General features: G+C 35.8%; 4 protein-coding genes across 4 annotated transcripts; 3 read left to right on the top strand and 1 right to left on the bottom strand.

Annotated features, from left to right (window-relative positions):
• The first annotated feature begins 8,921 nt into the window (after positions 1 to 8,921).
• LOC133285423 (sugar transport protein 13-like) lies at positions 8,922 to 10,551 on the top strand. Its single transcript, XM_061482639.1, has 5 exons — positions 8,922 to 9,054; positions 9,158 to 9,480; positions 9,623 to 9,742; positions 9,873 to 10,127; positions 10,372 to 10,551. Exons 1-5 carry the CDS (start codon positions 8,922 to 8,924, stop codon positions 10,549 to 10,551), a joined length of 1,011 nt encoding a protein of 336 aa, XP_061338623.1.
• Positions 10,552 to 12,749: 2,198 nt separating this feature from the next.
• LOC133285419 (sugar transport protein 13-like) lies at positions 12,750 to 15,007 on the bottom strand. Its single transcript, XM_061482636.1, has 5 exons — positions 14,875 to 15,007; positions 14,481 to 14,803; positions 13,974 to 14,098; positions 13,563 to 13,854; positions 12,750 to 13,379 (listed from the first exon to the last, which is right to left on the bottom strand). Exons 1-5 carry the CDS (start codon positions 15,005 to 15,007, stop codon positions 12,750 to 12,752), a joined length of 1,503 nt encoding a protein of 500 aa, XP_061338620.1.
• A 1,606-nt stretch (positions 15,008 to 16,613) lies between these two features.
• LOC133285424 (WAT1-related protein At3g30340-like) lies at positions 16,614 to 17,474 on the top strand. Its single transcript, XM_061482640.1, has 3 exons — positions 16,614 to 16,631; positions 16,880 to 16,992; positions 17,074 to 17,474. The coding sequence occupies exons 1-3, from the start codon at positions 16,614 to 16,616 to the stop codon at positions 17,399 to 17,401; spliced, it is 459 nt and encodes a 152-aa protein (XP_061338624.1). The 3' UTR covers positions 17,402 to 17,474.
• A 105-nt stretch (positions 17,475 to 17,579) lies between these two features.
• Positions 17,580 to 20,480, top strand: LOC133285425 (polygalacturonase At1g48100-like). The gene is made up of 7 exons (XM_061482641.1): positions 17,580 to 17,595; positions 17,677 to 17,777; positions 17,889 to 18,056; positions 18,184 to 18,228; positions 18,333 to 18,540; positions 18,630 to 18,724; positions 20,291 to 20,480. The coding sequence occupies exons 1-7, from the start codon at positions 17,580 to 17,582 to the stop codon at positions 20,402 to 20,404; spliced, it is 747 nt and encodes a 248-aa protein (XP_061338625.1). The 3' UTR covers positions 20,405 to 20,480.
• Positions 20,481 to 26,586: the final 6,106 nt, after the last annotated feature.

A 26,586-nucleotide genomic window follows, 5' to 3' on the forward strand; every position in this document is an offset into this window, starting at 1 on the left:
TTAAATTAATTAAAATGATTATTACAAATTAATTACAAAAAATGCAGACATATTTGTGGGTTTCCATAATTTTACAACTTAATGAAATTTATCAAATTATTAAAACAGTAATTAATAAATAATTTAAACTATTCCTAAAGTTTGAATAATTATTAATTATAGGCACAATTTTAAATTAATAAAAACATTAATTACAAAATACTCAGTTCACTACTAAAATACAAAATTAAAAATTTACAATAACTATCATACGGTTTGCATCTAAAATATAAATTAATATACAAAAAAAAATTTGCATGCAAACCTGATGGAGATGCAGGTAGGAGGGAGATCTTTTCCACCGTTTGGGGACTTTCCACACACCAAAACAGAGACCAGAGGACAGAAATTGTAAAATGAAATGACCGGAGACGAAGATGGAGAGGATGGAAAAGAGGGAGGGAGAAGGAGATGAAGCCGGAGACTGAGACGAAGACGGACACAAGGAGGGGGAGCTGGTTTCGAAAGACTGTTGAAGACACCCGTCATAGCAAGTCATAGGACTGTTGTGCTCAGGGCAGTATGCCATGCCAGAGGAACCCTGCCATGCCAGAGGAACCCGTCGACCACATTGGCGGGACAGACATCGAAGACGTCAAACAATGTGATGGGTTTAGGGCATCAGCGTCAGGCTATGTGGCGGGACTCCATCAGCATCTGAGGTGGCACTTGGTCGCGCCATGCATGGTGGCGGGACTGGTGTTAAAGGATGTATGGGCCAAGCCCAACATCAGAAGTTAGATAGTTTGTTTAAAGTCAGTTAGTTTGTTTAGCTGATCTGTTATTATTGAAAGGTTGAGATCATTCAGTTATTTATGAATGGCTGAGATTCATCTAAGACTAGGAGTATATAATTTAGAGTTACACAGCTAAATGTAATCATCACTTCATTTTCTCAATATCAAAATTTCAGTTTATTTCTTTCTTCTCTCTCTCATCTGATATCTTTCATGGTATCAGAGCCTCACCGTCTCCCGCTTTAAAAAGTGGAATTAAAATAAAAAAAAAAAAGCACAAAAAGGTAAACCAAAGATGGGCCTGTGCAATTTCCACGCTTCTAGCCTAAAGGGCTCTTGCGTGAGGGGACGTGTTGAGATATATAGTCCCACATTGATTGGATGGGCAACTAATATAGCCTTTATAAGGCCTTGGACACTCCCACCCCTTGAGCTAGCTTTTGGGGTGGTGACCTCAAGGTTCTTAAAATGGTATCAGAGCCAAATCTGATCCATGGACTCAAATCGTGCTGTGCAAAGCTCTGTTCATACTTTCTCCAATCCAGTTTCCTTCAAGTTGGATGAAGATAATTTCCTACCATGGAAACAACAAGCGTTAGCTACAATCAAAGGTTATGGTTTAATCAAATTCATCACTCAAGAAGTTCAAGATGCAATACCTGTTGCAAGAACCGTTACTGAAGAAGGTGTAGAAAGTGTTGGCAACAATGCAACTCAAACTCCTCAAGTCACAAATACACAAACGACTGTTACTGCTCAACAAGATCAGTTGATACTTTCTTGGCTGCTGTCGTCCATGTCTGAATCAATGTACATGCGTGTTGTTGGCTGTTCCAATTCATTCCAAGTTTGGAAGAAACTTGAAGAATTTTTCATGTCTCAAACGAGAGCAAAGGTTAAACAATTGAAAGTGCAATTGAAGAATATAAAGAAAGAAGGTGATGTGTCAAAATACCTTCTCACAATCAAGAAAACAGTGGACTCTTTGGCTGCATGTGGTTCAGCTGTTAGTTGTGAAGATCACATAGATGCGATATTAGATGGCCTAAATGAAGATTATGATGGTTTTGTCACATCAGTTATTTCACGCACAGATCCTTATACTGTTGGTGAAATAGAAGCTCTATTGATGGCTCAAGAACAAAGGTTGGAGAAGCATAGAAGAAATCTTTCATCAAGCCTTCAAGCCAATATGGCTCAACTTCAGGTCAGTAACACTGCAAACAGAGGAAGAGGAGGTTTCAACTCCAATTTTAATAGAGGAGGTTTTAATTCGAACAGAGGAAGATTCCAAACAAATACAAATAGAGGAAATTATCAACCTTACAGAGGAAGAGGAGGAAGGTACCATGGCAGTGGAGGCTATAATAGACCTCAATGCCAAGTTTGTGGTAGATATGGCCACTTGGCTCTTGATTGTCATCATAGGTTTAATCAGAGTTACCAAAGCTCAATAAAACATAATAACTTCTCCAACATGCAAGCAAATATGGCAGTGACCAGCCACACTGCTGTAAAACAACAGGATGATGAAGCCTCTGATTATTTCTCTCTCACTGATTCAAGCTGGTATCCAGACTCTGGAGCCACAAATCACTTCACACCAGAATCCTCCAACCTGTTGCAGAAAACCACTTACAATGGTCAGGATGCTGTTCAAGTAGGTAATGGATCTAACCTAAAAATCAAACACATAGGTCACTCATTTCTATGCTCTCCTTTTAGCTCAAAAACTCTTACACTGTCCAATCTTCTGCATGTTCCTGGTTTGTCCAAAAATTTGTTGAGTGTTTCACAATTTGCAAAGGAAAATCAAGTATTTTTTGAATTCCATTCTAATATTTGCTATGTCAAATCTCAGGCTACCAAGGAGATCCTTCTCCAAGGCAACCTTAAAAATGGTCTCTATGCGTTTGATGGAGTACAAAAACCTCCAAAGTTTGCTGTTGCTGCTGCATCTACTTCAAAATTGCATCAACCTCGTATACCCACAATTTCTGCTGCTAAATCTTCCTTAGCTTGTAATAATACTTCTAAAGTTTCCACTTTAGATCTATGGCATTCAAGATTAGCTCATGCCTCTTTTCCTATTGTCAAGTTGGTTCTTAAACATTGTAACAATACCATATGCAAATAAAACTGATTCACAATTGTGCTGTGCTTGTTGTATGGCAAAAATGCACCAACTGCACTTACCTAATACTACTACAGTTTACTCTAATCCCTTAGAACTTGTTCTTACTGACATTTGGGGTCCAGCACCTATTGCAAGTTCCTCAGGTGCTCACTACTACATTTTATTTGTAGATGCCTTTTCCAAATACACTTGGCTTTATCCTATGACAAACAAATCACAAGCTTACAATATATTCATTCAGTTTAAAACCATGGTTGAATTACAACTTAATGCTAAAATCAAATCCCTCCAAACTGATAATGGCAAAGAATACCTCAAACTTACTCCCTATTTGCAACAACATGGCATTATTCATCGCCTCACATGTCCCTACACTCATCAACAAAATGGCCAACCCGAAAGAAAACATAGGCATGTTGTTGAAACTGGCCTAGCTCTTCTAGCTCAATCCCACTTACCAACCAAGTATTGGACTGATGCCTTTATTTCTGCCACCCATGTTATAAATCGCTTACCTACTCCCACCCTAGACAACAAGTCTCCCTTTGAAACCTTATTTCACAAGACACCTGATTACTCTTTTCTCAAGACTTATGGATGTGCATGTTATCCCTACCTAAGACCCTACAACAGGCACAAAATCAATTTTAGATCAGAAAAATGCACCTTTATTGGCTACTGTACAAATCAAAAAGGTTACAAATGTTTAAAACCAACTGGTCAAGTCATTTTTGCAAGACATGTTCTCTTTGATGAATCTGATTTTCCTTTTCTCAAATCCTCAGTTTCTACTTCCTCTTCAACCAGTGAGTCATCTACCTATCCCTCTACTCCTGTCATTCCTGTATTATCTCCCAGCATTAACTCAAGAACTGTCCCTGTTCCATCCCCTGTCCCAATATTAGCTCTTATTCCATCTCCTGTTGTTTCTCCTAATCTCTCAATGGGTGACTCTATTAATGATTTTTCTGTTAGTTCCTCTAACACTGCTTGCAGGTTCCCTATTTTTTCTGACAACAGTTGCAGGTCTAATTCCACTCTACCAGTTCCTGTGGTTCCTCCAACTCATCCTATGGTTACTAGAGCTAAAGCTGGTATCTTTAAACCTAAAGCCTATTTGACCTCTTTGGAACCTACTTCTGTCTCTCAGGCTCTAGCACAACCACACTGGCATGCAGCTATGCAAGAAGAGTATGCTGCTTTACTCAAAAATAATACGTGGAAGTTGGTTCCTATGCCTTCAAACAGGTCTCCTATAGGCTGTAAATGGGTATTTCGCACCAAATTTCATCCTGATGCAGCATTCTTAAGTATAAAGCCAGGCTAGTGGCCAAGGGGTTTCACCAACAGGAAGGTTTTGACTACCAGGAAACCTTTAGTCCTGTGGTTAAACCTGCTACCATTCGGATCGTCCTTACAGCTGCTCTCTCTAGAAGCTGGCCTGTTCACCAGCTGGATGTGAACAATGCCTTCCTGAATGGTGATCTTCAGGAAGATGTATACATGCAACAACCTCCAGGTTTTATTCATGAAGATAAAACCCTGGTGTGCAAGCTCACTAAGGCTCTCTATGGCCTCAAACAGGCTCCACGCGCCTGGTTTGACAAACTCAGTGGCACTCTTCACAAACTGGGTTTTGTCACTGCTAAATGTGACTCTTCCCTCTTTATCTCCATTACACCTACTGCTACTCTATATGTCCTAGTCTATGTCGATGATATACTTGTTACTGGATCTTCTTCCTCTGCTATTCAGACTCTCATCCACTCCCTCAATGATGCCTTTCCTCTCAAGGACCTTGGTCATCTGCACTACTTTCTGGGCATTGAGGTGACCAAATCAGCCTCTGGTGGTCTTCATCTCCATCAATCCAAGTATATTCAGGATCTCCTCAAAAAGGCCAACATGGAAAACTGCAAGTCCATGCCAACTCCTATGATGTCCAGTGTCAAGCTTTCTTCTCGTGATGGATCTCCACATCCTGATCCGTCTCAGTATAGATCCATTGTTGGTGCCCTTCAGTATGCCACAATTACTCGTCCTGACATCACATTCAGTGTAAACAAGGTCTGTCAATTTATGCATGTACCTTTAGATACACATTGGAAGGCTGTTAAAAGGATACTCCGTTACCTGAGTGGGACGATCTCTCATGGGTTAACCATCAACCCATCTCCCAATTTCCATTTGGCTGCTTACTGTGACTCCGATTGGGGTTCAGATCTTGACGACCGCCGTTCCACCAGTGGGTTCTGTATCTTCCTTGGATCGAATCTTGTCACCTGGTCCTCCAAGAAGCAGCATGTGGTCAGCCGCTCGAGTACTGAGGCGGAATATCGTTGTCTTGCTGCTACCGTCGCTGAGCTGACCTGGATCCAGTCCCTTCTCTCCGAACTTCGCATCAGTATCCCCAGATCTCCAGTTATCTACTGTGACAACCTCTCCGCTGTGCTCCTTACCGCTAATCCCATCTTTCACTCCAGGACCAAGCACTTTGAGCTGGATCTCCATTTTGTTAGGGAGAAGGTGCTCAGTAAGGCTGTGTCGGTGCACCATGTCCCAGCCATTGACCAACTTGCTGATGGTCTTACCAAAGCTGTCTCCCAAGTCTCCTTCCTTGATTTCAAGACCAAGCTTCGCGTGGTGGACTCCAAGTCCAACCCCTCTTCAGCTTGCGGGGGAATAAAGGATGTATGGGCCAAGCCCAATAACAGAAGCCCAACATCAGAAGTTAGATAGTTTGTTTAAAGTCAGTTAGTTTGTTTAGCTGATCTGTTATTATTGAAAGGTTGAGATCATTCAGTTATTTATGAATGGCTGAGATTCATCTAAGACTAGGAGTATATAATTTAGAGTTACACAGCTAAATGTAATCATCACTTCATTTTCTCAATATCAAAATTTCAGTTTATTTCTTTCTTCTCTCTCTCATATGATATCTTTCATGGTATCAGAGCCTCACCGTCTCCCGCTTTAAAAAGTGGAATTAAAATAAAAAAAAAAGCACAAAAAGGTAAACCAAAGATGGGCCTGTGCAATTTCCACGCTTCTAGCCTAAAGGGCTCTTGCGTGAGGGGGACGTGTTGAGATATATAGTCCCACATTGATTGGATGGGCAACTAATATAGCCTTTATAAGGCCTTGGGCACTCCCACCCCTTGAGCTAGCTTTTGGGGTGGTGACCTCAAGGTTCTTAAAAGGTGTCGTCATGGTCTTCAACGCGTTTGACTGCTGTAGTCTCGTATTACTTTCGAGATCAGCTTCCACTTGGAATAACATTCGGTTATTCTTCTTCGTGCTATGGTTGTTTTGCCGCTTATTTCCCTATCAAGGGTAGTTTCATCAACGAATGAAGAGTGGGAGCAAAAATTCCATACTACTGTTATTTTGCAAAAGTATCTCCATGCTGAAACACATTTGTAAAAATTGACGAGAGTAGAGCAGTCAAATGTGTAGGTTGAACTGACGTGATCAGTCTCGCCACTTACAACGACGAGACCAGCAGCTACGTAGGATACCACACCAATCCTCGTCAGTCTAAGTCACGTGTGTGGATGTATCCCGCCACCTGCTGTGACTCATTTCAGTCCCGCCATGTAAGTTGGCGAGACAAACATGGATCCCGCCACTTCAATTAACATATTCTATGAGTCATCCGCCACGTTCCTTCACAAAACTCTCTTATTCATTTGCAGCCCTCCCTTTCTTATCCCCTTGCAAAATTTATCAAAAAATATAGGGACTACATAATTAAGCTACTATTACAATTACTATTTAATAAAATATGACTGCAAATATAATTACAACAACATATAAGAAATAATTACAATGTATTTACTACTGTACTATGAAGTATATTGTCGAAGTTACTAATTTTGGCAAATATACAGTAATTAAATGGCTGGAACGCGATTTTCGTGGTTAAGATCTTTTTGTAACATTGTAATATTAATAAATAATTTTGTGTAAAGGATTTAATTGCATGTATTTAACTAATTCAATAAATTGTAATGACTATTTAGTTACTTTTTTAGTTGTTATTAATTTAACTTAATATGTTTTTTTTGAAGGTTTTATTCATTAACATGTAAACTGCAATTATATATTTATTCAAACAATTATTACGATTTCCATAAATAAAAATTGTAATAATTATAAATATATTAAATTAAAATTACTATTTCAGATTCATGTTTATGATTTCCAATGTTAAAAACTTAGTTTCCTAACATGGATTATAAAGCATTGTAAATTTAAATATGATTACTATTAATTAAAACACTAGTTAAAATTACTACATAATTATTACATTAATTACTGTTTACCAAAAGCCAAATTACATTTACTAATTATGTTAGGAATGATTTTTTGATGCCTAAGGTTCTCAAAAATATTTTTCTTCATTAATGCAGAATATTTGAAAAGGGAATTAATAACATTACAACAATACTACTAATTACATAATTTGCTTAATATTATTAATTAATTTATTAATTAGGCAAAACAAATGGGCCAGTTTTTACTAATTAAAACAAATTTACTAATTATTAAAACAACCATTTCATTTTATTTTATTTTTAATTTGTTGGGGCTACATCGGTTTCCTTTCATGCCACCCTATTTTTGTCTTCGATTAATTGTAGATACATGTGATAATTTTGTTTGACAGCGAAGTACTTAAAAAATTATGTCGTAAGAGATTTTAAAATAAAAAAAAGTGACCCAATTTTTTTTAACAGATCCGCATTTATGAAAACAATTTCAGAACACATGTATCTCTCCAAATGAATACACGCGGATGACTCATAGAATATGTTAATTGAAGTAAGGGGATAAGAAAGGGATGGCTGCAAATGAATGAGAGAGTTTCGTCAAGGCACGTGGCGGATGACTCATAGATGGCGGATGACTCATAGAATATGTTAATTGAAGTGGCAGGATCCATGTTTGTCTCGCCAACTTACATGGCGGGACTGAAATGAGTCACAACAGGTAGCGGGATACATGCACACACGTGACTTGGACTGACGAGGATTGGTGTGGTATCCTACGTGGCTGCTGGTCTCGTCGTTGTAAGTGGCGGGACTATCACGTGAGTCCAACCTACATATTTGATTGCTCTACTCTCGTCAATCTTTATAAATGTGTTTCAGCATGGAGATACTTTTGGAAAATAACAGTGGTACTGAATTTTTGCCGAAAAGTGGGACATTAGGATAAATGTTTAGGGTACAGCAGCAATCAGATACGTAACATAATAAATAAATGAGGTAAAATAACTATATAAATGCATCCTACTCAAAAGATAGCTCATTGTGAATACATTTTACCATGCAATAATGCCTGCCTTTTAGCATTGTAGGCAACATTAAATAGCCTCTCCCTCAGACCACCGGATGTTTTAACACCATTAATGATACTGCCAAAAAAAATCCAATTGAATGGCACAATGAACACAAAATTAGAAGCTAACGAACAGTTGTAAAAATTAGAGTATAAATGTATAATTAATCTACCCAGCATATATTCTATTATAAAGCGGAGGAACGCTACAGAAGATGGTAGATCTTAGGACAACTAGGTCATCCATTAATTTCATAGTATCCTGAATGGAAATGTTAAAAAGATATAACTTCTGCTTCCATTTCCCTCGTAGCTAGTATTCTCCATAATTAGATATAACTTCTTGAATATTACCTCTTACATTAGATATAACCGGTGGAATTTTTGACCCAATCCAAACGGATCTAGAGATATCGACATCCACTCTGTTATCAACTTCTGTACCTTACCTCCTGTGGCAACTTTACAGCCCCTATGTATATTGCGTCGTATCGTTAGAAAAACTTCATCGCAGCCTATTTTATCTTACAATTCTTAGCTCCACTTAATCGTCTGTTAAAAAAAAAGGAGGACAGGCCATTGGTCAAAGAAAGACTTGAAGCTACAAAAACATATATACAAAAAGACAATCATTGTAAATTGGGCAAGACATTTAGCTAGCAATCATGGCGGGCGGAGGATTTGCATCAGCAGCTGGGAACACCGAATTCGAAGCGAAGATCACATTTACTGTCATCATTTCTTGCATAATGGTCGCCACCGGTGGTCTTATGTTCAGTTATGATATTGGAATTGCCGGTGCATATATATAAAACTTAATAACATTCCCGATTAGATTAAATAAAGTCATAAACAAAATCATATTTAATGTCTGAAAATTGTGAATTGTATGTGAATGCAGGCGGTGTCACATCAATGCCTAACTTTCTGCAAAAGTTTTTCCCAGAAGTATACAGAAAGACACAGGAGCACGGGAGTGATAGTAACTACTGCAAATATGACAATCAAAACCTTCAATTGTTCACATCCTCACTCTACCTTGCAGCTTTGGTTGCAACCATATTTGCCTCTGGAGTCACCAGAAAACTAGGCCGCAAGAAAACTATGTTGATTTCTGGGTTTTTCTTCATTGTTGGAACTGTCTTAAATGCAGTGGCAAATACCCTTCCCCTCCTCATTATAGGCAGGATCATACTTGGTTGCGGTGTTGGTTTCGCCAACCAGGTACTTAATTATATATTTCATTTTTCACTGCATTTTTAATTTCTATTATTTGTTACATTTTTTGGGGTACAATCACATCCACATGCATGATATTTCTCTTTCAATGTTGTTGATTCTTGATGAATTATAATTTTCCCAACAGGATGTGCCGGTTTTTCTTTCTGAGATTGCACCCACAAGAATTCTTGGAGCACTTAACATCATGTTCCAACTTAACATCACCATTGGAATTCTCATAGCAAACATTGTCAACTGGTTTACTGCAAAGTAAGCTAAATAATCCTTATATAATTAACAGAAAATTGATAGGCACAAATTAAACTACGTAATTTCATTTTGATTAATTGAAATTTTTGTTATTAGGCTCTAATTGTGTAAATTTTTGTTATTAGGCTCTAATTGTGCCGGCTCTATTGCTAACAGTGGAGGCCCTCGTAGTGGATGGCACTCCTAATAGTCTTATTGAGAGGGGTTTTGAGGATGAAGGAAAAGTTGTGCTCAAGAAAATTCGTATTGTAGAAAATGTTGACCCTGAATTTGAAGATATCGTCAAAGCCAGTAAAGTGGCTAAAGAGGTCAAGAACCCCTTCTCCAACCTCTTCAAGCGCCACAACCGTCTTCCTTTGATCATTGCCATCTTGTTGCAGGTGGTCACTACTTATATTTTTCATATTTGTCATTAATCATAAACCAAACAATATTATTTTCCCTCATATATGAGCTTATATAAATTATTAGGTGATGAACGGGCCGACATAAGAATTTATTAATTAGTGTTTTGATTAATTTTTTATTTTGAATTTTCTATTGATACAAGTCTTCCAACAAATGACTGGCATCAATGCGATCATGTTCTATGCTCCAGTGTTGTTCAACACATTGGGATTTCAGCATGATGCTTCACTGTACTCAGCAATGATCACAGGAGCTGTGAATGTTCTCTCCACATTGGTTTATGTGTTCTTAGTTGACAAAGCAGGGAGAAGGGTGCTCCTGTTGGAAGCTGATTCTAGATCTTCTTATTTTTCTCGGCTTGGGTGCTTGCCATGTCATTATTCACAGTCTTCCTAATTCCAGAGACAAAGAATATCCCAATTGAAGAGATGACCAAGAAAGTATGGAGACAACACTAGTTTTGGAAGAGATTCATGGATGATTAAATTTGAGGCCATATACACGTGAAAGTACATTACTTCGAATATTACTTCGTGGGCACTTGCAGCCACATAATCGACCCCACATCCTACAAAAGTTCAAGTTAGTCTTGGCTTGCATGGGATAAGGCGCGATATGACATTTACCCAATTTTTTTTGTTTTCATCTTTTATCCAAAAAAAATATCTCGAATCAAATTCTTTCACCATACTTTGCACTTTAATTCTTTAGCATAAAACAATAAAAAAATGTATGTTTTATTGTTTTATTATCTTAAAAATTTTGTATATATAACATTATTGCAAATTTTTTATAAACTAAAATATAATTATTTTATTTCTATCGTTCCGTACACAACTAAAGAATGAAAAAGATTCTTTAAGAGTCTCGAGTCCCAAAAGTTAATTAATATTATTATCCTCATCATCATAAATTATTATTATTTTTTATATTATTATTATTATTATTATTATTATCATTATTATCATCTTCTTCTTCATCATTGAATTCATATTAAAAAAAATTAGAAGCAAATATTTCAACTATTGAATTATGCTTGGAAGAATCAGTACCTTTCTTTCTTGTTTTATGACATAATTAAGGAGAGAGAAAGAGAGAGAAACATGTTGTGCTATCTACAACACAGACGAAGAAAACTAATCGTTCTTATATCATTTTGAAACAAAGGAATATATTCCACAGGAGGAATCTCCCACCTTTTCAAATCTCAGTTTCGCTCCAAAACATGTGTTAAAGTCAATCTATCACACTATTACTTTCCCTATAGTTGTGTGTAATCTTCACCCTCCATGACCTTGAAAACCTGATGTTGTTAAGCAATAGATGCTTAGGATGATTAGCTTGTCAACCATTTAAAAGGAAGTTCCTAATTGAAAGAAAGTCACCATCTAGCCAAACCTTACTAAACCCTCGATCCCATATACTAGCTCAAGGTCAAGGTATGCACCCAAAGCTCTGCCACCGTTGAATTTCCTAAACTTACATTCTTGGAATATCCAGAAATCCACATGCAGCATAATCGCGGATTACTCCCCCCACAATCAGCTCACGTAATTACGAGCATGGGATTTTTTTTTCCTATTCTTATTTGGGGCGGAAACTACACAACGCTAAATTTGGGAAAAATTTCTTGCAGGCCTCACTATTGCAAGTCTCTGTAATATGCAGAGCTTGGGAATGCAACCTTGGTACACCCAATGCTAAGGAACGAGGAGCACATTTTCAGTGGTTTGGGAATAAGTACTTTCTTTTTCAAAAAAAAAAAAAAAAAAAAAAAATATAAAAAGGAAATAATTATAGAAGTAAAAATAATATAAATGTGTTATTTTTTCTTATTTAATAAAAGATATACCGAGTGTTCGTTATATTTATAATACCAAAAATATTTTTTGAAATGAGAAGCAAAATAAAGATGCCCCGCTAGGATTTAAAAAAAAAAAAAAAAAAGTGATGTAAACTAGAGATTTGTTTTTCCGAATGAACTCAAGTTAAAGGAGTATTGCGGTATCAAATTTCCGTTTGCCATATTTACTGCATCCTCTTGTTGCAACATTTATCATTAAATTGTACCAAAACAAGCTCAATAATTGTTAACATAAAAGAACAGGCAACTAATCTTTTGAGCCTAATTCATTATTTGAAATTTTTGTTTGCAAGTTTTTTTTTTTTTGAAATTTATTATACCTTGGTTATCATTTTCATTTCTTTTTTCTTTACCCGATTTCTTACTAGAGATTGATAGGATTTTTCTAGGCCCTAACTTGGTTTGATAACATTATCATCATATATCATCGTAATAATAATAATAGTAACATTAGAAGATTAAAAAAATATACTAATCAATGTTATGCAAAAAATTCGAGATAGTAAAACACTGAAAAGTTACATTCTAACAGACTTTCTTTTTTATTTTTCTATCCTAAACATATAAAGTGTAAATAAAAGATGTAAATTATACGCACAAAGAATTAAAAAAGAAATAGAGAGCTCTCTTCGTATGGTTCATTAGACCTTTTATTTGATGTGGGATATGTGTGCCTACCCAGTACGAAATATTCAAGGTAATTTAATTCCACATGGATATGGCCTCGAATTTAATCTTCCATATAACTCTTCCAAAACCAGTGTCGTCTCCAGACTTTCTCAGTCATCTCTTCAATGGGGATATTCTTTGTCTCTGGAATTAGGAACACTGTGAATAATGTCATGACAAGCACCCAAGCCGAGAAAAATAAGAAGATCCCGAACTTGAGGTGGCACATCATGGACAAGAAAGCTTGTGCAATAATAAAGGTGAAGAGCATGTTAGTGAACACAGCCACACTTTGCCCAGCTGACCTAGCCTCTAGCGGAAATGTTTCACTGGGAATCAGCCACCCAAGTGGTCCCCAAGACCATGCAAAAGATGACACAAATGTGCAAACCATGACCACCACCAACATGGCAATTCCCTTACTCAAGCTATCTGAGTAGTCTTGTACCTTTAACCCAAGTATTATTCCAATCACCATTTGAGACACAAACATTTGAACACAAGCTTCCAAGAGTAGCACCTTTCTCCCTGCTTTGTCTACTAAGAACACTGAAACCAAGGTGCAGAGGACATTCACAGCTCCGGTGATCACAGCTGAGTACAACGAAGCATCATGCTGAAATCCCAATGTGTTGAACAATACTGGAGCATAGAACATGATCGCATTTATGCCAGTCATTTGTTGGAAGACCTATACCAATAGAAAATTCAAAAAAAAATATTAGTCAAAACACCAATCAACAAATTTGTACGATGCTACTAGATACAATTAATAATTGCATTGATGTCCATTCATCACATAACGATTTAAGCTTAAAAGTGGAAATATTTCTTGTTTTATGATAAATGACAAGTATGAAAAATAAGTAGCGACCTGCAAAAGGATAGCAATAATCAAAGGAGGGCGGTTGTGGCGCTTGAGGAGGTTAGTGAAGGGGTTCTTGACCTCTTTAGCCACTTTACTGGCTTTAACGATATCTTGAAATTCAGGGTCAACATTTTCCACACCACGAATCTTCTTTAGCACAACCTTTCCTTCATCCTCAAAACCCCTCTCAATAAGACTATTGGGAGTGTCATCAACTATGAGGGCTCCCGCGGTGAGCATCAGAGCTGGAATGCCTGCCAATGCCACTGATATTCTCCACCCATATCCACCTTCAATCCTATTCCCCAACTTACACAATTAGAGTCCAATACAAAAATTTCAATTAATCAAAATAAAATCATGTAGTCTTTGTGCCTATCAAATTTCTATTAATTATGTAAGGATTATTAAACTTACTTTGCAGTAAACCAGTTGACAATGTTTGCTATGAGAATTCCAATGGTTATGTTAAGCTGGAACATGATATTAAGTGCTCCACGAATTCTTGTGGGTGCAATCTCAGAAAGAAACACTGGCACAGCCTGTTGTGAAAATTATAATTGATCAAGAATCAGCAGCATTAAAGGAGAAAGATGATGTATGAAGTTGTATGAAAAAAATTAAAACAAAAAATAGAATTTAAAAGTAGAGTGAAATTTGGAATATATATATATATATATATATTTATATATATATATATATATATATATATATATATATATATATATTCTTACACCGGTGTAAGAGTTAGAAGCCTTACACCTCATCTTGACCATCGATCCACTTGTATCTAATGGCTCACATTATTAAAAATTCACCGCCCTTAGATATAAGTGGAATCAACGAATAAGATTGAGAGTGTAACTTATACTGGTGTAAAATGATCCTAACCCTATATATATATGTGTGTGTGTGTGTAATGACCTGATTTGCGAAACCAACACCGCAGCCAAGTATGATCCTGCCTATAATGAGGAGGACAAGGGTATTTGCCACCGCATTTAAGGCAGTTCCAATAATGAAGAAAATCCCAGAAATCAACATAGTTTGCTTGCGGCCTAGTTTTCTGGTGACTCCAGAGGCAAATAAGGTTGCAACCAAAGCTGCAAGGTAGAGTGAGGATGTGAACAATTGAAGGTTTTGATTGTCATATTTGCAGTAGTTACTATCAATCCCGTGCTCCTGTGTCCTTCTGTATACGTCTGGGAAAAACTTTTGCAGAAAGCTAGGCATTGATGTGACACCGCCTGCAATTCACAATTTTCGCCCATTAAATATGATTTAATTTAATATCAAATGTTATTAAGTTTGTAAGTACCTGAAATTCCAATGTCATAACCAAACATAAGACCACCGGTGGCTGCCATTATGCAAGATATAATGACAGTAAATGTGATCTTCGCCTCAAACTCGGTGTCCCCTCCAGCTGATGTAAATCCTCCTCCCGCCATGATAGCTACCTAAATGTCTTAGCCAATTTACAATGATTGTCTTTTTGTATATATGAATATGTAGCTAGGTATGTTTTTCTACCTTGAAGCCTTCTTTGACCTATGGCCTGTCTGTTTTTGCGGGGAGTAGTTAAAGACGTTAAGGGAGAGGAGACTGAGTCGAAATAAGAATTGTAAGATCCAAAGATGAAGTTTTTATAGCCATACGTAAGCAACATATACGGGCTGCAAATATGCCACAAGAGACAAGGAAATGAAGTCGATAAGAGTGGACATTGATGTCTTTAGGGATGTTTGACATGGAGAAATTTTTTTTACCAGATAAATATACTTACTAGGAATATGGTGAGAAATAAAATTTGGTAGAAAAATCATAAAAAAAGTTGTTTGATTAACAAAAAATTTATCGGAAAAATTGAATAGAATATTATAAGTCTATACTACAAAAAAAAATTAGGTAATTTGTGGAGGTTATTTAGTGGAGTTCAATAAAACCCCATAAAATATACAAATTTTGATAACGCCACTTCTTGTATAAGAAAAACGATATTTAGCGTATTCAAAAAAAAAAGAAAAACGGTATTTAGCCATGATGCATAGCTTCAGTTTCTATGCTCGTGGAAAAAATAAAGAAAGGATCCAAGTTTATTAAACAGTCATCAAAATTAGTTATATTTTAGTTAATATTATCTTACCTATAATTCGGGTCATCATCATTTTCGCCTCGCTTAGAACCCAAAACTGTTAGCTCTCACTCGCTTCTTTTCCACACTCCCTTCTCAAGACCTTCCATTGCGTTTCATGGATCCAGAAACCCATTCACATGTATTGTCTTCTTCTCCTTCTCTCTCTTAGGGTTTCCACCCACACATTTCGTCCTTCTTCACTCCCATGATTTTGAGCTATGTATTCTCTCCCTCCCAACTCATTCCGCAGCTGTACACGCTGTGGTCACCGAAATTTCACAGGTTGTGGTCACTCTGCTGCGAGATTGCTGAGCTCGAATGCTATGTATGCCATGATGCTTTTCCTCAATTTTGGATTTGGCAAGAGAGAATGCAGAGCTCGAAGCTATTTTTTCTTGAGGAGGTATTTTTCACTTCTTCCTCGTTAGATTTGGTTTCCTGGTGCGTCAATATCTTTGGGACTGTGCAACCTTGGCATGAGGGGTGATGCTTAATTCCTATTTAGGTTGATGCATCTCATTTCTATTTTTATTTTTTTTTGGTCCATGTCGCTCTTTTCTATTCATGCTTGGTTTTGGTGTACTGAGTAGTGCTACAGGAACACAACATTATTGATTCTAAAAAATCTACTGAACTTGTATTGCTTTTCATTTTTGAAAGGCTTTTGAGGGAGCAATTGTTGGTTGTGACACTTAAAGAATAATTACACCATTTAGTTCAAGATTCACACTAAAAGTAAGACTATAAGAAAAACATGAGCGTTTTTGGTGGAATTTAAACTCTTTGCTCAACAAATTATTAATTTTTAAATTAAATTGTGATTGAAAGCTGACAATATAAAACAAATTAAAGAAAAATCTTATGATCCGTAAATTTGTTCCAAAATTACTTTCAAAGCTGTTGTCTTTTTCTTTTAAGTAATGGATTTTTTTAGGCAAGTATACAGAAAATATTTAATAAGAAGATATGTTTGTAAGAAGTGATATGCAGAACATATCATAAGCATCAGTTTGTATATATTTTTTATAGTCGGGTATGTATTCTTGTAACCCGATAAACACGAATCAAGGTGTGTACTGATGTTTTAATTTTTTTTTTTTTTTTTTGATAACATGATGTTTTAATTTTAATATCTACAATTAGACACTAGAGTTTTTGATTTTAATATTTTATCAATGCCTTTCAGAGTAACACTCCCCCACTATTTCTTCTTGGACTTGAATATACTTCTGTCACGTTCTCATGTGCATTCCACAACATGGTGCCTGTATTTACATTCATTGTCGCACTGCTATTTGGGTAAGTTAAACAAAAGGATATTACTTGATTGTGGAATATAACTACAACAATTTTGATCCTTTTGTCTTGAAAATTTTCTAGGATAGAGAAGGTGAACATGAAAAGCAACAGTGGAAAAGCCAAAGTCTTGGGAACCTCTGTGTGCTTTGGTGGAGCTTTGTTATCGGTCCTTTATAAAGGAATACCCTTAATCAACCCACTATCGCAGCACAAAACAAACGAAGCTACAATAACACCTCCAGCTGCCATGTTAGATAAATGGATTATAGGTTCGATACTTCTGACTGCCGGCTGCCTCTTGTGGTCTTCATGGTTTATTATACAAGCAAAAATTAGCAAAAAATATCCATGTCAGTACTCTAGCACAGCTATTTTGTCACTTTTTAATCATTTTAATCATTACACGTAGAGTTCCTATTATAGTTTCTAAACATCATACAGAATATTTTTAACCAAGGAATTATTTCTTTCTAGAAAGTAGGCCATGAAACAGGAGAACAAACAAGTGGATTCCCTCTTAAAAGAGAGATTGAACTAATTCACTTTCCCTCTTAAAAAAATAAAATAAAAAATTCTTTTCGGTCTGTATGGTTCTGAAGTCTTGTAAGAGTCAGGTTGAAATGTGACTACCCCTGTTCCTATTCGATCCATGTCAACCTCAACAACTTCTTCACTAACTACAAGGGAAGACCGCATTGGTGTTTGCAAGGGAATTTTCCGCAGTGACCGTGTTCCTGAGGAAGATATTGTCTAGATTGTTGACACCTTCCCTGGCCAATCCATTGGTAAGTAACCCCACCAGTAATTGAAAATCTCAACAAGTACTAGAACACTAAGAAATAATATATTATATTATGTTTGTATTCAATTCAGTAACAAGGTTCAAATATAATTAGGTGGATGGTACATTCATGGCACCAGATGGACCGAGTTCATGGCCAGAAGCAGATAGCCAAAATCAATGGCTTGTGTTTTACCGATTAGACCAAATGACTCTCAATGGTACAGGAACAATAGAAGGCAATGGAGAAAAGTGGTGGGATCTCCCCTGCAAACCTCACAGGGTAATCAAGCATTTTATCTTATCATAAATACAATGACCCTATCATTATGCTTTCCATATTATTGTTTTGCAGTTTTTCCTTTTAGATGAAACCCCACTAAGTGGTAGTGACAAAATGGAATTTTCAGGGTCCGGATGGAAAAACTTTTCCAGGGCCATGTGGTAGTCCTGCTGTGAGTAAACTATTCTTCAGAATTCAGCTCAAGAATTAACTAACTTTTTATATATATATATATATACAACTTTCTTACAATTTTTTTTTCTTTTCTGTGGATAGATGATACGGTTCTTCATGAGCTCCAATTTGAAGGTGAATGGGCTGAAAATTCAAAACAGTCCTCAGATCCACATGAAATTCGATGGCTGCCAAGGAGTACTTATCGATAGGCTTTTCATTTCTTCACCTAAACTCAGCCCCAACACCGATGGAATTCATGTAGAAAACTCAAAGTCTGTTGGGATATATAACACCATGATAAGAAATGGTAATGGCTAAAAAGCAATGATCACTGTATTTCATAATTTCTTACATATGCTAGCTGTCCAAGTTATATAATAAAATGATTTTTAACAGGTGATGATTGCATTTCAATTGAACCAGGGTCCTCAAACCCTGTGCATGCTGTCATTGGCATGGCTGGCTTCACTTTAGACCAGTTCTCAGACAATGTAAGTAATGTTTTTTTATAATCATGTTGTTTCCTCCTCAATCCTCCATTCCACTCTCTACATATCTTCTCTTATTGCAAGAAAATACATAACATACATTTATTCACGTTGAGATATATAGTCCCACATTGGTTGTATGTGCAACTAATGTGGAGTTTATAAGGTCTTGGGCACTCCCACCCTTTGAGCTAGCTTTTGGGGTGGTGTATCCCAAGGTTCTTTACATGGTATCAGAGCCTCGCCGCCCCCCACTTTCTCTTGTGGCGTTTCTTAGCACAGGTAGGTTGGGCATGTTGCATTGTCTACTCTTCAAGCCCAATGGGCTCTCGTGTGAGGGGGCGTGTTGAGATATATAGTCCCACATTGATTGTATGTGCAACCAATGTGGAGTTTATAAGGCCTTGGACACTCCCACCCTTTGAGCTAGCTTTTGGGGTGGTGTATCCCAAGGTTCTTTACATGGTATCAGAGCCTTGCCGCCCCTCACTTTCTCTTGTGGCGTTTCTTAGCACAGGTAGGCTGGGCCTGTTGCATTGTCCACTATTCAAGCCCAATGGGCTCTTGTGTGAGGGGGCATGTTGAGATATATAGTCCCACATTGGTTGTATGTGCAACTAATGTGGAGTTTATAAGGTCTTGGGCACTCCCACCCTTTGAGCTAGCTTTTGGGGTGTGTATCCCAAGGTTCTTTACATGGTATCAGAGCCTCGCCGCCCCCCACTTTCTCTTGTGGACTTTCTTAGCACAAGTAGGTTGGGCCTGTTGCATCTTCCACTCTTCAAGCCCAATGGGCTCTCGTGTGAGGGGCGTGTTGAGATATATAGTCTCACATTGGTTGTATGTGCAACTAATGTGGAGTTTATAAGGCTTTGGGAACTCCCACCCTTTGAGCTAGCTTTTGGGGTGGTGTATCCCAAGGTTCTTTACATGGTATCAGAGTCTCGCCGCCCCCCACTTTCTCTTGTGGCGTTTCTTAGCACAGGTAGGCTAGGTCTGTTGCATTGTCCACTCTTCAAGCCCAATGGGCTCTCGTGTGAAGGGGCGTGTTGAGATATATAGTCCCACATTGGTTGTATATGCAACTAATGTGGAGTTTATAAAGTCTTGGGCACTCCCACCCTTTGAGCTAGCTTTTGGGGTGGTGTATCCCAAGGTTCTTTACATGGTATCAGAGCCTCGCCGCCCCCCACTTTCTCTTGTGGACAATGCTTATGATTTTTAACTAAGTAATCAAACTGTATAAATGTCTCTTGCATTGACAGGTGGAGAGCTGGAGCCCGGAAAAGATTTCTCAATTTAGTTTACATTCTTATATATATACTCTCAATTGAAGTTATTTATTTGGTTCTATGCTTTTTCTTTTCTCTTTCGGTTATATGTTTGTTTGCTCTGTTGCTTGCTTGCTTTGTCCCTTATTATACTGGAATGGTGAGAATTATAGCTATAAGCTATTGGTTATATATGAAATACTCTTGGCTTTATTATATAGATAGTTTAAATTTGTGCGTACATGAGAAAAATTGTGTAATTCTGAGTTATGCTTTGTTCATTGTACTTTGTGTGTAGATATTTCGCAAGGAACCTTTCTTTTATGGTCATAACAACCATGATCAGCTTGTCAACATAGCTAAGGTAACATCCGTGGTGGCCTGCAATGATTATAATATTAAGTATAAGTAATTAAGTGTTTTTAGTTTAGCACATAAATAATTGTTACAGCCATAATTGTTTCTATTTTTTACAAATCACGCTGATTTCCTCAAAAATTGGCACATATAAAAACCAACATTTGAATCTTAAATTCCAAACCATTGAATAATATTTTTTTAATAGTCAAAATAAAAACCTCAGCTATATCAATAAGTAGCAACCGATTCTCACAACTAGATATTAGCATGCATGGATAATACTTTAAAGTTTTATTAAAATTTCAAAAAAGCACTTAGAGTAGAAGGAAAAGGAGTAGGATCTGTATATGGATAAAGGACAAATCATTTTTTGGCTTTTTCAACATCTCATTTTGAAAGACTTACTATAAAAATGAGAACTTTGGTCAGGGATTTAGTCAGCTTGTCCTTAAACCATTCTTATTGGTGGTTCATATGCTAGAAAAGAACACATCAATTTCACAGATTAATCCCCTTAATATTCATATGATATCTTGGATGAACCTATGGTAATCAGTACAATTTAATTTATTAGCATTATTGCTGGTGTTCAATTGGGTTATAATAGAGTTATTGCCTATACTGGGTATAGAGCCATGCAGGCTGAGGAGTAGAGGGTTACGTCTTGTTCTTGTCTCATTTACTATTGAAGTTGCTGAGAGCAATAGTAAATGACCGCAGCACAGGCATTAGGTGATCTCATCTATCATTCATTGGAGGGTCTTGATTTCTCTTATATTCTATTCTGTTACTTATATTTATATACTGCAGGTCATCCATGGATTAAAAATTATAAGGATGTAAAAGAACATATTCTAGTGTTCAAGCTCATGAAGGCATACATGCGTTCCTCTCTCTCTACGAAAAGCAGCTTTAAGAGTGTGTATATATATTCAGAACATGAAGTCTCGATATTGAATGGAAAGGATCCTTTTCTGAAAAATATATATTTTTAGTATCATCCGTTTTGATTTTTACTACTGGAAGTGTACTCTCAATTGGTTTCATACTTTAACAGGTGGACTTCTTATGCAAGAGTTTACTTTACAGAATGTTTGAAATCAGGCTGAGTTGATTGTTGCATGAATTATATTAGTAACAAACGTCGACTATTTAGGCTGTGGGTATTTGGGGTTGCTAAGATTATGGAAAAGTGAAAGTTGGAGGTGCTTACACATTGAAGTAAGAATTTTCCTCTAGTATATTTTTCTATTTAATTATTTTCTTTTTTTAACGGTGATTGAGGAAATGATTTGTTCATACATATTTTTCTTGACAGTACTGCCAGTGCTGTGACTGTCCGAAGCACTATTCGAAGTCTGAGAGAGCAGACCGTGCAGAGCAATTTACAATATTCATTTTGTTTTCAAATCCTATGCATAAATTTTGTTGCTTATTTAAAATTGTCACATTATTTTTGGATAGTTTGATGGAGAATAGAACTTTGGAAGGGTTTTGTTAAGTATTTTAGTAATATTACTTCAGATATTCGAATGCTACCATTACGTTTTTGTAGTCTTGCTTCATCTTATGGGGAATGAGTCAGTTTTTGTTTATGCTTCTGCTTCTCGTTCTATTATTACCTTATGTTGCTTTTTTTTCTGCATATACGGGAAAGTTATATCTACTGATTTTTTTCTTAACATGGCTCCACTATGTTATATTATTTAAAAAAGTAAACCAACTGCAAGCATAAATATAAATTATGATTGGTGTGCTATAGTGTTGCTTTTAGATAATTAGTATTTAACAATTGTTTTCAAGAAAATGTTAAGAGATCAAACAAATAAATAATAAATTGGCTAACAAATCAAGTGTTGGGGTCCAATTCCAAAATTATGATATACACACTTTTCAAATTTGGATAACTAGTATTTAGTGGATGTTTAAATCTGTCAAAATAATAAATAAATTGTAGCAGTCTATGCCCTTTAGAAAATGATGAATTTTGTAGAGGTTACTAAATCCCAATAAATAATACAACATTTGTGGGAGTCTTAAACCTCCAGAAAGTGCAATATTTGTGGGAGTCTCGAACCTCCAAAAAATACTTCAACAAATTGTGGCACTGCACAAAAAAACCCCACAAATTATGTTATGACAAATGCAGAACTGGGAGTTTGGATGAATGCCACAAATGTCTTTTGTGGGGGGTCAAGGTACCTATACTTCCATTTTTTATTTACAATATAAGAAAAGTAAGAAAGAAAAATCATATGTGATTTCCTTGCGACAATAGCCAAAGACTAAAAAATAATGGGAAGATTTCACTGCTATATAAGGCGGTGTGGCTTCTCCTTGTAATTAGAGTTTTTGTCTAATCTGTCCTGCTATCTAGCTACACAATTGAGTTGCCTTGTACTTTAAAGTAACCGTAAAGAATCAATTTAATTTAAAAGTTTAGTTTATTGGATAACGTTACATTAATAGTTTTATATATTTCAAACATGATCTTTCACATAAAAGTCCACTGGGATTGAAGTCTTCATGGTGATCTTGTGGAGGAAGTTTATATAGATCAACCTCTTGTATTTGTTGCTCAAGGGGAGTCGGCTCTTGTTAGTCGTCTCCGCAAGTCTCTATATAGTCTCAAGCAATCTCCACGTGCTTGGTTTTGCAGATTTAGCAATGTTGTTCAACAATTTGGTGTGACTCGAAGTGAGGTTGATCATTCTCTCTTTTATCATCATTCCGCTTTCAAGTCTATCTACTTGGTGGTGTATGTTGATGATATTGTCATCACAGGTAGTTATAGTCATTGGATTACTTCGTTGAAGCAACATTTAAGTCATCATTTTTAGACCAAGGATATTGTGAAACTTCGATATTTCTAGGAAATTGAGAGGTGACCCAATCTAAAGATGGAATTGTGATATATCAGAAGAAATATGCTCTGGATATTCTTAAAGAGAATACTTTGTTAAATTATAAGTCTGTTGATTACGGTATACAAAAATGATCATGATAGAAAGAAAGGATAATTTTCTGTGTAAATACGAGTATTGTAATCAATGTTGTCAAAATCGAGTTTCTACGTAGAAACGGAAAATGGAGGTAGAAACGTAAATCATAGAAACGACACGAAACGTAAAGTTTTTACTACTTAAGGTCAAGATACAAAGTTATATATATATATAATTAAATCACATAAATCACTACTTAAAATTTAATGAACAACTTCATATTTAAAAGATATAAATTACATAACTATATAAGACATAAGTTCAAAAACATAAAAAGGAGTTTAACAACTCCTACAACCAAGTTTCAAAACATTAAAAGAATAAAGTTAATAACTTCTAAATTATATCAATTAATTCAAACCAAACACATCATTTTGCATCAGTTATATGTCCTCAATGTCCTTTTCTCTTGCTCCTATAACAACATAATAGATTGATTCAAAACCCACGTCGACTTGGTACTCAAACTTTCCACCAATGGCTTCACCCTCTTCTTTATCTGCAATAGCGACCTCACGCAAGGGTTTTTTTTTGTTAAATAGTTAGAAAAAGATACTATGCATTTTGATTTGGGAGAATGGAAATAGGTTTTTTTTTTAAGGGTCATGGTTAACAGTTGACCCGATTCAGTTTTTTCTTTTTTTGTATAAGACCTGATTCAGATTTTTGGTTTAGGTAAAAACATATAAACTTGCGTTTTTACCGTTTTTACGCTTTTGCACGTATTTTTTATCAGTTTTTACTGATGAGAGTTTTTACTTGCGTTTTAACACGTACCACTTCAGTAAAAACGTAAGTTTCTACGTTTTTAAACTAGTTTTTGACAATAATGACTGTAATGATTATTGCGATTACGGAAAGTATATTGGTAGTACAAGTAATTAAGTGATAAGTAGAGTTATCGTTCTCACGAGGATTGATCTATCAAGCAATAATTTATCCAATGTTATTAAAACTGGCTCGATTATTGACTCGTTCGAGGTACTGAGTTATTGGGTCGCTGGTTCAACCGCATGACCTGGTAAGTATATGTAAATCTATAATTTATATTATAAAAGCTATAAATATATTCAAATACATGTAGAAAAATGATACTAATACCAAATATTTTAATATGAAAAATAATAAATTACACATTATTGTCCAACAAAAGATCAATCAAACATATAATACTTGTGATACTGGTGCTTCAGGTTTAGTATACGACATTTGTACCTATAATTCAAATCAAAATTCCCTGCATATTGCATAATCAAGATAATATTAGTTTGTAGGTACATAACCTATGTAAGTCAATAAGCAAAGATCATTCAAATATTTCAAAAGAAAACAAATCATTTGTGTATGAGAGTAAAAAAAGGAAAGACATCAATTGATTAGAGCAAACTAATTTCTTTTTTATGAACTGGGTCGGGTCACCGATTTTTACAAAAATCGATCGAGTCACACTTGTTCCATTACATGGCCGATCCAATATAAAAATTGGACCGATTGTTTGACCAATTCACTGATTTCTGGGTCGATCCAGTTTTTATAACATTGAATTTATCTATGCAATCAAATGCAAAGGGTATCTAAGGAGTTGATTTCCCCAATATCTTCCTAATGAATTTACCATTTCCTAAAACTAACATTCAATTCATGTTATTGACAATTTTTTCATAATTAATTAAACCTCAATCCCTTGGTAATTCAATCATTTACCTTATTCAAAACCTTAATCTCTTAATGATCTCTCATAGGGCAAGCATTAAGAACAAGAGTTAAAGGTCATAGATTTCACAAGTCTATCCCTAGATCAAGTAAAATCCAGTAATTAACCAATCGAAATCCGACACCAACATTCTTATTGTCATGCAAGATTCATGTGTTCATATATGGGTGATCAATTCATAAACAAAGCTAAGTTTATCTTAAGTCATCCCCAACCATCATAAGTTATTAGAAAACCCCTAAAGTGTGTCTTTTATAACAGAAGATTCATGGGCCTTCATTAATGCCGTTGCTCGCTAAGTTTGCTCATTGAAGCAAGCAAATTCGACAGCAAAAATATATTTTGTATTTTGGGCACAACTTGAGCTATACTCGTCCAATTGATGTGATCTTAGTCTCTTTAGAAAGATAAAAGAAAGATCTATAACTTATATGAAAAACACAAGATCCAAATCCATCATATTGGATACTAAATATTAGCCATAAGACAGCTTCAAAGAGATTTTCATTAAATCATTGCTCGAATGCTCCACCAATTTAACAATTTAAACCTGAAACCAATATATTTTTAAGTTAGTATCATTACAATCATAAAAACTCAAGAGTCTTTTGCATTTGACAACATATATTATTTTCTTGACCAGTTACAACCGATATTTATCCTATTTTTGGCCTTAAAAACATAACATGCTTGCCACTTAATAATTATAATGTCTGATATAAACTTATGCTTAAAGGAATATATACAGTTTCTCCACACACAAAAAAGAATATACACATAATTTTTCATACAAAAAATTACACATATTTTAAAAAATGTGGCTATAAAAATTTCATCAGTTTCTTTCACTATATGAAAATTTCATCAGCATGGATAACTTTGTAATTTGTAAAGGATTGTCCTATTTTTAGATTTATGAAAAATTGCAGGACGAGCACAGTGGCAAAGCCACATTAAGGTAGAGTGGAGTCTTGACCTGAACTAATTTTTAAAAATTGGTCATGTTTTAAACGTGTTTAAATCATCGTAGCTAATTTGTAGGCTAATTTTCAAAAATTAACCACATTTTCGATGTGGCAAAATAACTGTAGCTAGATTGGCACTGCTAAATTTTTTTTGCCCTGGCTAGGTTGTTATTCTGGCTCCGCCACTGGATGAGCATTTACAAGTTCAGCCACTGAGACAAAACTATTTTTATTTGTTGCATTAAAATTATAAAACACTAAAATTAAATAAACGATGAAAATTCTCTTTAATTTTCTGAAAACTGCAAGGAATCGTAATATGCGAAGCATATGTATATCAAATTTGTGAGGATCTAGCTTGTTCCATAATAAACCGAGACCAAAGATTGATCCTTTATAAAGGATTTGGTGGTGCGTTTGGTTCGGGGTTTTTGTTGGGATCCCCATCTTTCTAAGTGTGGCAATCTATGTTCTTTGAGTTTGGTAAAAGTGAAATGATAATTTATCTAGGGAAGACATTTGCCCAGTTTTCTTGTGCGTATGGAAAAAACGA

This window comes from Gastrolobium bilobum, unplaced genomic scaffold, assembly GCF_033153095.1.
Source record: "Gastrolobium bilobum isolate Gb01-03AN ecotype WA unplaced genomic scaffold, APGP_CSIRO_Gbil_v1 utg7290, whole genome shotgun sequence".
NCBI classification, from domain to species: Eukaryota; Viridiplantae; Streptophyta; class Magnoliopsida; order Fabales; family Fabaceae; genus Gastrolobium; species Gastrolobium bilobum.